We start from the raw sequence: 13,648 nt of genomic DNA, 5'->3' as shown, positions 1-13,648 counted from the left end.
ACATGACCGACGCCGTTCTTCTTTGAAGCCAAACTTGGTCACGACGCCCCAAACATTCACTTTCAATTTCAGACAGAATCGTTTTGTTTTGGGCGTTTTTGCTTGATTTGGATTCACGTCATGCACTTTGCGTCGCAGCTCGTGTGCAAAAAGCACTCACTCTCCCAATCAAGTTTGATGGCGTGATTGGAATGAGCATTGTTATCGGATGTTGTTCCACGACGGAGTCCAGTTCCAGCTTGGGTCATTGTCTCACTTCAAAACAAAACAACCCCCCCACTTTATTGTGACAACAAAGCTCTGCCTGAAAGAAAGAAAGCAACTAAAAAGCCCTGGTCAGGTTTCGTGTCTCCCCCATCCAGGTTAAATGTTGTCATTGTACACAGTGAGGGACCCCTCCCTTCAACATCCCTCCCACTCTCGATCACATCGCCGGATCGCCACACATTTTCCATTTGGGCGTGCGTTCGTGTTCCCGAATAGATCCACGTAGGCGATATATCCTTGTTTCCCAACATCGGGGCTCGAGGCCCGATTGCCAAGGTAAGATGCTCGCTCCTCCGCGTCAGCTTTCTTTGCAACGCTGGCGACTCAGATGGAAACGGGCGCTAGAACGATGGGATGTTCATCGAGTCGCCATCTATTGCATTGGCTCGAATGGCCTTCCGCCAGTGTGACTGTCGTCAGGTTGTCATGCATCACATTGTAATGGGACCTCATGACCAGATGTTCTCTTAACATCGAGCCGGAGAAGCCGCTGAAAATGAGAATAAGCTGGCAGAAATGGTGGGTGAGGAAATGATTTATGTTGGTTTCATTGATCTAGACCACAAATACTTGGCAATTGAAGAGGGGTGTGTAGACTTTCTAGATTCCTAACAAACGAACAAACACTCTGTAAGAATTGAATCCCCTCCTCCTGTATTCTTTCGAGGTGGTCTTGTGGATGAGCATGCCGCCGCCATCTTTCCGTAAGGCTCCTTCTTCGAATGGCTTCCGTGCAAAAACAAACAAGACAAATGTCTGGGTAAATCGACTCGATTCTCCTGTTGATTCAATGCAAATCCCCGCTCAGGACTGAAGCCCTTTTGTTGCTTTTCAGGACCGTGGCCTCTTTGCTGTCGGCGCAGCCGGGCGGCGTTTTGACTCAGACATGTCACTCCACCCTGTGGTGAGATCAGGCACACTTTGCAAAAGGAACTTTTTGAAATAAGGACTTTATGATCAGAATACGGTGATATTTTATAAAATATTGGTCAGAATTTCACGTTATTCCTGCAACATTATGACTGATGTTTTTTTTTTTCTGTTCTTCTCTAACGCTCCTTTATCAGCATCTAATGCCTCTCCTCCTGTTTTGTTTCTATAGGAAAGGAAAAAAGAACGCGGGTAAGTCTTTTTTTTTGTTGAAAATGGAGACATCCACTTCTGCTTTTTGCGCGCCCTGAACAATTCCAACTTCGGGTGACTTTATTGGGCCCAAAGAAGTTCCTGTCACCGAAGCGCTTCATGAACTGACATTTTGAGTTGAAAATGTGGCGAGTGGGCACACGTGCTTCGCAAACCGGTTTTGTTGTATCTGCCTTGATGTCAGAGCGCGTCGAGACGCTGGCACCGAGGCGCCACCTAATCCTCGCCGTGAATGGAATGTGTCACACAATGGAAATGAGCAGCCTCCCCGGTCACAACGCCCTCCGTTTGTGGCCGCGTCAAGTTTTCGCCATCCTCCATCTATGTTTGTGTGCGTGTGTGTGATGCTTAAAATATTTTATCGGCGGCTGCGCAGAAGTGGTGACCAATCAGATGTGCGCTCCGAAAGCTTGTTAATCTGATGTGGGCCAAAGATACAACCAACACAAAGTTTTGGAGTTTGTACAAACTAACCAGATAGACTTGTTGTGGAGAGCAGAGGGAGGTTCCACTGAATACCGCCTCAACGTCAGATACGTGGCTTTTAACGTGACTGACTTCAAAGACTGTCCTCCCAAAAAGTTCCAATCACGGAGGTGGCCATCTGCCGCATCTGGTTTCCGCACCTTTTATCCGGGATGGATACCTGCGAAAAAATCCGACGCAGGTTATCGGATTTTCAATTTCACTCGTGACCCCCCGCACTCGCTGATTGGTCATGCAGAATGAGATGAGTTGAAAACGAGGGGAGCGGGCCAAACTAGGGCACATTTTTTGCATTGAGACACTGTCGCCGAGGTTCGACTGAACGATGCGTCGTTCAAAGGAAGGCGGAGAGCATCAAAGATTAGCCTCGTGTCCCATTGGCGATGCCCTCAGTTTTTTCTCCACCTTGTGATGGTTTTCCTCAGTTGTCTGGTGCTTGTAAGAGGGAGCACATCACTCCTTTGGGCTCAGCACCGGACTGGCGTTTAATTGTTTGTCGTTGACTGACTTGGCTTTGCTCCATGTACAGCACGTTGGAGAGAGCGGCGCTTGTTTTAGAAATACGGCTGAGTTGAGAAATAGGAGCTCTTCCTTTCATTCGGTCCCCCTTCTATCCGTGGAACGACACGACACGCTACGCAACGCAGCCCCTTTTCGCAAGCGACGCCCGTCCTGTTGTTGGGCCCGGGCGTAATCCCGAGAGTGTCGTTTGGCTTCTCGGGTGTCAGTTTACAAAAGAACTTCAAGAGTAGTTTTGTGTTTGAACACGGTCCAGTGCACTGGAAGACGCGGCTTTAGCGGGATTTCACGGTTGTTTGTGCGGCCTATTGCTCGCGCTCGCCTCAAAGGAAGCGCGAGACAGCACTGGCTTTATTGCGCTTGAAAAAGGCTTTGCCGTCATTTGTGTGAGACCAAAGCGGAACCGGTCAAGTGAGCGGTGAACGCTTGTCCAAGCATGAGGTCCGCCTGCGTGGCCCGAATGCGCCAAACGCAACCTCCGCGCACCGTGCAAAAAGTGTCTTTCCAAAGAGAAGACAAAAGGCCGAATGCGTTCCGTCGCCGAAGCAACACTGACCAAAGCGGAACCGGTCAAGTGAGCGGTGAACGCTTGTCCAAGCATGAGGTCCGCCTGCGTGGCCCGAATGCGCCAAACGCAACCTCCGCGCACCGTGCAAAAAGTGTCTTTCCAAAGAGAAGACAAAAGGCCGAATGCGTTCCGTCGCCGAAGCAACACTTGTGCCCGTAAACTCCTCCGATGCCTTCACATGACCGACGCCGTTCTTCTTTGAAGCCAAACTTGGTCACGACGCCCCAAACATTCACTTTCAATTTCAGACAGAATCGTTTTGTTTTGGGCGTTTTTGCTTGATTTGGATTCACGTCATGCACTTTGCGTCGCAGCTCGTGTGCAAAAAGCACTCACTCTCCCAATCAAGTTTGATGGCGTGATTGGAATGAGCATTGTTATCGGATGTTGTTCCACGACGGAGTCCAGTTCCAGCTTGGGTCATTGTCTCACTTCAAAACAAAACAACCCCCCCACTTTATTGTGACAACAAAGCTCTGCCTGAAAGAAAGAAAGCAACTAAAAAGCCCTGGTCAGGTTTCGTGTCTCCCCCATCCAGGTTAAATGTTGTCATTGTACACAGTGAGGGACCCCTCCCTTCAACATCCCTCCCACTCTCGATCACATCGCCGGATCGCCACACATTTTCCATTTGGGCGTGCGTTCGTGTTCCCGAATAGATCCACGTAGGCGATATATCCTTGTTTCCCAACATCGGGGCTCGAGGCCCGATTGCCAAGGTAAGATGCTCGCTCCTCCGCGTCAGCTTTCTTTGCAACGCTGGCGACTCAGATGGAAACGGGCGCTAGAACGATGGGATGTTCATCGAGTCGCCATCGGGCTTCGTGATTTCATCCGCATTGGGAGCGCGTGACCGCCAAGGCCGCAGGGGACGGGTGAAAACGCGCACACTAAACTTGTTTCTTTCTCTGTGAAGATGCGTCGCTCCCTGATTGCGCTGTGCCTGAATGTGTTCATCCATCACGGTGAGTGAATTTCATCATCGTTTCGGGGTCCAATCGCAACTGTTGAAGAAAAAGGGGGGGGGGCGGAATCGACTGCACATACGTATGATCGGACTTTGGCTTTTCTCCTCCAACAAATGCAATTTGCAATCGCTACTCCTGAAGTGGCCCTTATTTAGAAATGAGACGAGCCTCATCGTACGCGCGCTTTCTATTGACAGTGTTCACGGTGTTTAGTTTTTTTCTTGAGAGGACTGTCACCAGAGGGTCATTGTATTTTTCCATTCCACCCCCCGCACGAATCAGCTGCCACAAACGCAGATAGCTGGTGCTACACGGGCTGCGGTAAGTAAGTTGTGACCGAGTGGCGAAAAGGGCAACGGCGAACGGCTTTGAACGGCATCCCGGCCGCCCCCTCTGAACAGAGCACACGCCCGACCACTGGCAAGATCTGGACGGCTCTTTCTGCGGGGGTCAAAGGCAGTCCCCCGTCAACATCCTGAGCGGCCACGTCGAGAGGGACGCGACGCTCGGCAGCTTCTCTTTTGTGAACTTCTCTTCTCGGAATGCCTTCAGGGCCATCGTCAACACTGGACATACAGGTACAATCAGAGCTCCGCTGACGTCGCCACTTTTCAATTGGTCGTCGGTTCGTTCCGCAAAGTGTGTCTCGCCTTCCGCTTCTTTTGCTCAGCCAAATTCTTACTGAAGGACAATGAGGTGGAACTGAGCGGGGGTGGACTCAATGGCACCTATTCCACCATCCAACTCCATTTCCACTGGGGCGACACCGAGCACCATCCCGGCTCAGAGCACGCCATCGACGGCCACAGACACCCAATGGAGGTGCCCGCTGCGTGCGTGCGTGCGTGCGCGTGGCCAGGGAGCGAGGGCTCCTCATTTAAATGACATCCAATTGGCTTCAAAAACATCCAAAGGGTCACTACAGATTTTTCTGTGTGGGTGTGGGTTGGGTGTTTGGAGTTAGTCTTTCAATCTGTTTTGACATTAGTTTTTCATTCATCATTCTTTTTTGGGGGGGTTTTTCCCCAGTTAGTCTTTCAATCTGTTTTGACATTAGTTTTTCATTAATCATTCTTTTTGGGGTTTTTTTCCGTAAATATGCTTCAAATCAGTTTAGTCTTTTTTCGATTTAATTTTGGAATCCACGGTGTTTGTTCTTGTCGTGTGCAAGATTCATTGAATTATATGCTTCAAATCAGTTTAGTCTTTTTTCGATTTAGTTTTCTTTTGGAATCCACGGTGTTTCTTCTTGGCGTGTGCAAGATTCATTGAATCGATTGATAGACATACTGTATGCACGAGTGTATATAATATCTATCTAATATGTGGGCGCTATGCCGCATTTGAACGAGTTCATTCACGTTGTCAAATGAAACACATTTCATCATGAATCAACACCCCCCCACTCCCCCAGCCCCAAATTGGATCTCCGTATCAAATGGTCACACCTCAACTTGCAAATGCTGCCAAACAACATTGACCAGCGAAATGCGGTCCAGCAACTCTCTTCCGGGAGGTCGTTTTGAAGGAATTGAAAGCGCTTGCCGATTGCGAGACTTTGAAGCGAAAATGATCCTTTTTCCTCGCAGATGCACATTGTGAGTCTGAAGAAAGGTCTGTCAGTAGCGCAAGCCCTGGAAGATTCAGCCGGCATCGCCGTTCTTGGCTTCTTCATCAGGGTTTGTGCGGCTAAGCGGCAATTTTCCCGAAAGCCTCCGACTCACTCAACTTGCTGACGACTGTCCCTCCTAGGCGACCGAAGATGAAAATTTGTCAAATCCTTGGAGTGCCTTGACCTCTTACCTTCTGAAAAACACAGGTGCGGCAAGTGGCTTGAAAAAAAACAACAAACCAACAAACTTGTACGGGTTATTATGTTTGCAAACATGTCAATCATCTGACCCTTCCTTGGCCATCATGAGGCGCTGCACATTTTTCGAAAAGCCGTCACTGGGATTCAAGTTCGGCCCTTTGCCATCGCAGCAAATTAATATGAAAGCGTTTTCAAAAGCCAACCTTTGAAGTTGATATCTCCTGGAAGAACTTGGGAGACGCACAACGTTCTTAAAATGCGTTTGTATTGCTACTATTGGAGTGTCCCGATGTGAGCTGTTCTTCGTATGCATTGCCAACCAAGTTCAAGCGCTGAAAATAACTTGAGAGCAATCCAAGTAACTCCCTTGGGCGCTTCAGTTTTCTGCTAAGTGTCGTCTGACTCAATCAGTTCCTCGTTTTGCCACCACAAGATTAGTGTTTGGCTGTTTTGCTTTGAAATAGTATCAAGTGAAAACACGTTGATGAGATACGTTTGAGTGCACCCGTTTTGGTTGGAAAATCAGCGCCGTCATACTCCGTTGCAGAAAGAAGCGTGTCGGCCGGCACGGGCTGCGCCGCCGAATCGCACCCGAAGCTCTTGAAAGACTCTTTTTAACCGATATTTCCAGACAAAACAAAACAAGACAAGAATTTGATCAAGGAGCGTTGTCGTCTGACATTATTGTTGTGGCAACCTGACGTTGGGTATTTTGCCTTTCCCCACAGGCACCGAAGTCAACGTGACGCACGCCATCTCCATCGACGATCTCATCGGCGATGTGAATCTGACCAAATACTTCCGCTACATGGGCTCGCTGACCACGCCCTCCTGTCATCAAGTGGTAGCCTGGACGGTATTTCAGGAGCCTATCAGCGTGAATAAAATTCTGGTGAGTATCCCACTCATGGCAGGCCACCAGCAATATTTGAACGTGGCCTCATTTCCACCGGCCTTCTTTCAAGCATCTGAACTCATGCCGCTCACCAACATGAACATTTGCAGTTGCGTGCAATTTTGAAAGTGGGTCGAGAGCTTCGATTAAAAATTGCAGTGCTGGCAAGAAACGACGGCACGTTCGCCGCCGATGCGACGCCTTTTCAAATGGGGGCGTTAGTCCAACTCTAAGCCGGATGGCTTTGACTATTTTGGAATGAACGGTCAATGGAAAATCCAAAAGAGATGGTCCACGTCGCTTTTTCAACACGAATGTGACGCTAATTTGGCGATGTGTGAATTGTCTCGGCGGCCCGCGCTTCCTTCTTTGCCCTTCCTTTTTTTTTGCTCGTCTTCTGCCCATTTGTTGGCAAACGAGGGACGGGCATTTGTCTATTTTCCCTCGGTGAATATTCACGCCATAGCTTCAGTTGGTCAATGTGTGTGTGTGTGTGTGTGTGTGGGGGGGGGGGTGGTGGTGGTGATGAAAGCAAGTAAAATGCTCTTGCACAAAAAGCACCAAATAAGAAGCTATAGCTTGGCACACAGACAAGGTCCTGGCATATTTTGTCATTTCATCTTGGCTCCATTCCAGTTTTTTCAGTGTCGTGAACTTTCATTTGCACGCTAATGCTGATTGCTGTGCGTCATTCCCAGCAGGTACAACCGCTCTTATTTTGGGCGTTGACAGAAGTTGGTGATAAGCCAGAGGCCGCGTTGCGCTTGTCTCTCTCTCTCTCTCTAGCAGCTTAGTGACAACTTGCGTCAACAACTGCAACTTTTGATCTTTGTGGGAGTTTTTCTCTTCTGTTTTACCTGTTAGAGGAATTTGAAAAACTCAAGTCAAATCTCCCAATGATCTTTTTTCCAAAAAACAAAAATGATGGTGAAGGTAGCGTAAGCTGGTCTGGCGTCCCACGTCGCTCGGAAGGGGCAAAATTGGGCCACTAGGAAGACTAGCCCGGATTCAACCTTGGAAGCCGTGACTGTGCGGACGTTGCGCTGTTCACAGGCGTCACGATGCCGCCTCGGCAGGATTCTCCAAATATTTTGCACGCATGTCGCATGTGTTTTGATCCGGACAGGTGCTGAGTTCATGTCACCCTTTGACAATACTTCAGAACCATCTTGATGGATCGACTCCATGTGAAGATGTGGGTAAAAACAAAAAGATAAGATCCTGATGCCATCCATGTCATCCTCTGATGTTGACAGCCGTCCTCACACCTGTATGGGGGGGGGGGGGCAGTGTGACCTCAACCGGTGCGCCGCCTTCTTGCGGCACGTTTGAAATCCCCTCTGTGTTCTGTCAACAACCAAAGTCCGAGACAAAAGGAAGGTTTACATACCAGGAGACTTGTCTTGATTGCTTTGTTACACTGTTGCTCAATTGATACTGTCAGGGGCAGCGCGGCGGATGACTGAGCGCATCCACCTCGCGGTTCCGACATCAGTTGCCCGTTTGCTTCACTGAAGCCTCTGTTGAGGTCTTGATTGTAGACCAAGCAGTCTTGATTGCTTTGTTACACTGTTGCTCAATTGATACTTTCAGGGGCAGCGCATCCACAACGCGGTTCCGACATCAGTTGCCCGTTTGCTTCAATGAAGCCTCTGTTAAGGTCTTGATTGTAGACCAAACAATTGAGTCAATGGCTAAACTATCGCGCACGTCCAAGCACACGATTGTTCACGTGCGTTCCCCTCTTGTTCGCTTGGCTCGCCAAAGTCAGCGGCTAACGTGTGAGTGACACGCGGCTCGATGGATTCTGACAGCTGTTGCGCAATGCTGACACCATTTCCCATTGCTTTTATTCCTCCCAATCTGCTTTCAGCTGCAACAGTTTCCGCTCAAGACGGGCCTCACCAACGTCTACCGCCCGGTGCAAGACCTCCACGGACGCCAAGTGTTTTCTTCCGCCGCTCTTCTTCTCCCACCCAGTGAGTTGGAACGCGGAAGATAAAGTCACAATTCAACGCGGCGCTTCCCAACGTCTTTGCCAATGTTTTCTCAGAACAGAAGGGTTTAGAAGGGTGTGTCAAATCTCCCAAGACATTGACTTTCGCTTTACAGGGCCTTGAACTTGGTCGTGCGTTTCTGATATTTCAGCGTTTCCCAACCTTTATCGAGACAAGTCTTCAAGTTTACATTCATCAAAGAGTTGAATGCGTTGCCCTGCTTTCTCCTCCCTCAGGTCACGTTTGGTGCTACGACGACAACTGCGGTAAGACGTCATCAAAGTCGCCCGAATCCGCGTGTGCCGAGCGCAGGATGGTTGTTTAGCCCAAGTGGGAAGGCTCATCATCCCCCAACCCCCCCCCCCCCATGTCCCCAGAGTTCAGTCCTGCCAAGTGGCACCTTCTGCCCAACTCGCACTGCGACGGCGAGCGCCAGTCGCCGGTCAACATCGAAGCAAAGAAAGCCGTGAAGGACGAGCGCCTCGACGGCTTCGCCTTCACCAAGTTTGACGACAAACATGTCATCGAGTACATCACAAATACAGGCCATACAGGTTGCAAAATGCTCCTCCCACTCATCTGAAACTTGTGATGATGGTTTGGAAGTGCGAAAAGTAATTAGCGACAGTACGGGAACAAAAAAAAAAAAAAAAAATCTGCCTTGACAAGAATTAGAATTTACTGAGGTTTAATTATTGCGGTTGTCGTGTCAACACCCAAAAGTCTCCTATCAATGAATCTTCGTCATGTTCTTTTTTTTTTTTTTTTTTTTCGTGGAAAGCACGCTAGCAATCTTGATGAGCGTCCACTCGTCGTCCGTAACATTAGGTACGGTTGTATTTGCTTGCAAATGAGTGCTATCCCCCCCCAATGCAATGCAATGGCACACTCATCCATATTTTGCCGACAGAAACAGATGAACCCGGCCATAACCAAACATTTCTTTCCGTAACGCTCGTACAAAGTAAGAAAAGCAAAATAAAGGCGTGCATCTCTTCACCAAAGACCACTGGATACGTTTCTCGCGAGGTGAGGGGGCGTCGACCGTTTTAAAATGCAACCATTCGATTCAGCGCTGCGACGATTCCGCTCCATGTGCTACACCTGTCGCTTTTGTCATGTTCATTCACAACGTTGTGTGTCGTCTCCCTTTTCAGTCAAGTTTGTACTGAAGGAGGGGGCGATGGAGGTGTCCGGCGGGGGCCTGGGTCACGTCTACTCCGCTCTCCAGTTCCACTTCCACTGGGGTTCCTCAAACCCCAACTCGGAAGGCTCCGAGCATACGCTCGATTCCAAAAGATTCCCCATGGAGGTGCTTCGAAAACTCATCCCAAACATTTCCTGACATTTGTTGTTTTCTGACAGCTCTCGCTCTCTTTTTTTTTTTTTTTTTTTGGAAGGTGCACATAGTGAACAAGAGGAAGGATTTAACTCTGGAGGAGGCGGTAAACACCACAACTGGCCTGGCGGTGTTGGGATTCTTTATTGAGGTAACGTGTGACAATCGGAAGGGGGCGGGACAATGACACAAAAGCGAGCACACCCCACTCGCCCCAAAGTGAAACATTCCAAATTCTGATCAATTATTTTCCCACCATATGTTTTTGCTCAAGTGCTATTTTCCCTTCTGCACATTGCAAAGGTTTTGGTTGTGTTCCCCCCAATTTTTGGGGGGGTACTTATTCATTGTACGCTCCAGATTCAGTGATGTCACAACAAATGGTGCATTTTCTTTCTAGGCTGCAACAATTCCCAAAAGTCGGGATGCTGCTGAGCAACATGAAGATGTGAGTCCAGAAAAAAACATGTTTCTCTGCCATATTGCAAGCCACTGAATTGTTAAAATAATGTTGATGTCTTGGATTTAAAAAAAAAAAAAACAAACAATTTTCAATATAGTCCCATGACTCCCCTGATGACTCGTCTGATGAGTCAATGACTGGCTCCTGGAAAGCACTCAGCAGCTACCTGGCAGAGATACAAAGCATCGGTGCGTACAACTATTTCCTTGTATTTGGGTGCGTGTGTGTGTGTGTGTGGCCTTTGAGTAAAAACATCTTTGTACGGCTTTAGTTTCCCGATAACTGGGGCATTTTTTTTCTCCAGTTTGCGCATTTAGTGGTATCCTCCATTTGTACTCGCCTCTCTGCAGATCTTTTGGGGCGGGGGCGGGGGGGGTGTCCATCTCATCACAGAGAAGGGATTCTCAAAGTGTAATACATTTGAATGGAACATGATGAAAGAAGAGATTGTTTTCTTTTTCTATATGCAAGTGCAGCGTCAACGGTAGCTCCCGATGTTCAATGCAAGGTCATTTCTTGCTTTTCCGTCCTCTCGGGAAATGGAAAAGGAACGGACAGACGAGACCGAACCGCCTGGTTTTTGCCGCAATGCAGGCTCCCGGGTGGAGGTGACGGAGGAGCTGTCTCTCGCCGGGCTGCTCGGCGACGTGGACCTGGCCTCTTACTACCGCTACAACGGCTCCTTAACCACCCCCTCCTGCAACGAAGCGGTGATCTGGACCGTCTTTAAAGATTCGATTAAGGTGGATCGCAGCCTGGTAAGATCGTCACGAAGGGAGTGGATGTGGGCGTGAGTGCGAGATGTGACTCGGAAACAATTGGCCCAATTATCGGATTAAAATGATGCGCGCTCTGTTCGCATGCCTTCGAGCACGCGCGTTGATCAAATATGTCAAAGAATTCTCCGTCGCCAGTCCGAAAAGTTTTTGAAAAAGAAGATTTGCAAGTGAAATTCTCGGACGCAAAAACCGCCCGCTGACGGCAAAGGTCCGTCCATTGGCCATTGGGCAAAGTGCGAGCATATTTTGTAGCTCCTCTCAGGTCTGACGGGTAAGTCGAGTCGCCTCCGCTCCATGTGAAGCCTTCCAAAGCAACGCCTCCAAAGTAATTGCAAAATATGTGCACGATGGTATAGTGGAAATGTACAAGCGCCTGCCAACCTGATATCGATCGGCAGAGTATGTGCCTGAGGTACACGCGAAGGCCAATCGAAAACATTCTGTGCTGCGCTTGGCCGATCGGTATCTGCGGGACGCGTTACGCAGTCCAAAGACCTGATTTGGCCCATTGCAAAAGGGCTTCCTTGGACTCGGTCCTCGCAAGTGACAAACTCAATCCAACCGATGCAGTCATGAAGTCGGAGACCGCGTTTGCCTTGACCCCGTTTCTCGCTGTTTGTCACGCCCGCCTCCAGCTGACCACGTTCCCGAACCGCAGCGGCTTTGGCGACGTCTTCCGGCCCCCGCAGAGTCTTCGCGGCAGGGAAATTTACACCACGGCGACGGGCGGCGCCCTCGCACCCGCCATCTTCTTTCTGGCGCTGGTCCAACTCTGTGGCTTTCTCCTGTGATTGCAAACTCCCGTGTACTTCCTGATCGATATCCGATGTAGAGTTTTGCAAGGGTTTTCGCGGATCGCGGCAGTCAGCGTCAGGATCGCGGGTGAATTATCGGGACTGTTTGTGCCCTTGATCGGTCAATCATATCAAGACCTGCAATTGTTACGGACGCTGATAAATCTTCTGCAAGGTGTGAGGTGGTGTGGGCCGCAATTCATAAAATCAAATGCAATGATTGAAACATAGTACATGGAATGGCAAAGTAGGGCAACGTTTGGGATACTTTTCATACAGTCACCTTTGTCTTTGACTTGCACCGCTTCCGAGATGTGTTCTCGGTCCAATCAGATTTCAGCCTTGCCGTGTCAATATCGTCTGCTCGGGACCTTCAGAATCAATCGTCATGCGCAACGTCGCTTAAAAATTTCTCAGGTCAGCAAAGAAACGCTTTCTAGCTAGCTTTTGGTTGTACTCCCCCTCCTCCCCCGTAAACCGCATTCTTTTTCGTCCAGGGTGAATCTCTCCACACGCACGCGCGCGCACACAAAGATGAATATCCAGGAATGCAAGGTTCCATTTGCCGACTTCACGTTTCAGCTACTTGATCAGCTACAAGATCCAGTTTGTGGTGACTCAAGCACGCTTACATGAACCGAGTCGCAAATTCTCTCATGACTATGTCTTCAAAATCCATTGGCGCATTTAGGTTATTGTGCAATCGATTTGATCAGCTTTTTCCTCGGATCTTTCAATGCAACATTTCCTTCAATTGTAAAAAGATCATAATATCCCGTTTTGCTTTTGGCATTTTATTTCATGTCGCTAAGTTTGCTATCAACTGGTTAGAATCGCAGCTCGCATGTGAAGAACTTCGAAAATGAGCATGATGGCCAAACCAGCAGCTGTAGGTGGAGTCAAACTATAATTCAAACACAATCTCTTTCTTTATTTTGTAGGAATGGATTTATTCCGCGATATTTTTAAAATCTGGATGTTTTTTTTTTTTTTAGGTGCCCGTGTAGCTGTTACGGCGTTGCGCCAAACACCACAGATGACAAAATATCTCATAGTGTGCGGGTGGTGGATGAGCTGGACAAATCAAACCAAATGACTGTTTAATGGATAAAATAAAGGTTCCGTTCTCAAAAACCGAAGGTGCTTCAATTGTCCTCCAATTCTCAAGCGGCCCATACGCGCTACAGAAGAGAAGCGGATTACGAGGCGTAAGAAGATTCGATTCGAACGGAGACACCATTGTTGCAAATTGTGGCATCTCACTCAGCTATACAGTCGTTTATTTTTCCTCCGTGTACAACACTTATCGTATACAACGGCGGTTGTTTTCAAGTGCTCTATAAATACAGCTGAGATGAGAACGACTTGTCATGACGTAAGCCCGAGCCAACTCGGTCGCCGCTGACTCGGCGCTTTGAATCTTAATTACAATGTCAGACTGACAAAACCTGACTGCAGACCTTCTTTTGCAACACACGCGGCCTTTTTAGTTCCCATGGAATATATTTCACCGGGGCCTTGCGCGGAAAGACAAAAGGTGCTGGCTCGCGTGCAGAAGAAAACCACTCATGGGAGTTCTTGTATCGTGTGAGAAATGTGTGTGGGACGGGGGGACGG

The 13,648-nt window shown here is 48.7% G+C and overlaps 1 protein-coding gene across 3 annotated transcripts in view; it reads left to right on the top strand.

Moving 5' to 3' along the window:
* The first annotated feature begins 371 nt into the window (after positions 1-371).
* LOC109523972 (carbonic anhydrase 4-like) overlaps positions 372-13,648 on the top strand; it is a 15,316-nt gene continuing 2,039 nt past the window's right edge. Inside the window, exons 1-17 of one of the 3 annotated variants that reach the window (XM_019883511.1) lie at positions 372-543; positions 3,900-3,948; positions 4,234-4,272; positions 4,353-4,529; positions 4,622-4,773; positions 5,541-5,630; positions 5,704-5,770; positions 6,493-6,656; positions 8,533-8,638; positions 8,893-8,922; positions 9,034-9,210; positions 9,814-9,968; positions 10,057-10,146; positions 10,396-10,443; positions 10,556-10,646; positions 11,053-11,216; positions 11,873-12,566. In XM_019883511.1, the coding sequence (XP_019739070.1) occupies positions 3,900-3,948; positions 4,234-4,272; positions 4,353-4,529; positions 4,622-4,773; positions 5,541-5,630; positions 5,704-5,770; positions 6,493-6,656; positions 8,533-8,638; positions 8,893-8,922; positions 9,034-9,210; positions 9,814-9,968; positions 10,057-10,146; positions 10,396-10,443; positions 10,556-10,646; positions 11,053-11,216; positions 11,873-12,028 (1,755 nt within the window). In that variant the 5' untranslated portion in view covers positions 372-543 and the 3' untranslated portion in view covers positions 12,029-12,566. Of the gene's footprint in view, positions 544-3,529; positions 3,703-3,899; positions 3,949-4,233; positions 4,273-4,352; positions 4,530-4,621; positions 4,774-5,540; positions 5,631-5,703; positions 5,771-6,492; positions 6,657-8,532; positions 8,639-8,892; positions 8,923-9,033; positions 9,211-9,813; positions 9,969-10,056; positions 10,147-10,395; positions 10,444-10,555; positions 10,647-11,052; positions 11,217-11,872; positions 12,567-13,648 lie in introns of those variants that run through there. The other 2 variants (XM_019883509.1, XM_019883508.1) reach the window with 2 other exon arrangements.

The sequence above is a fragment of the Hippocampus comes genome, unplaced genomic scaffold (genome assembly GCF_001891065.2).
Source record: "Hippocampus comes isolate QL1 unplaced genomic scaffold, H_comes_QL1_v1.1 scaffold367, whole genome shotgun sequence".
Taxonomy (NCBI): Eukaryota; Metazoa; Chordata; class Actinopteri; order Syngnathiformes; family Syngnathidae; genus Hippocampus; species Hippocampus comes.
Note: the sequence above shows the minus strand (reverse complement) of the source record. Positions and strands in the feature narration are given on the sequence as shown.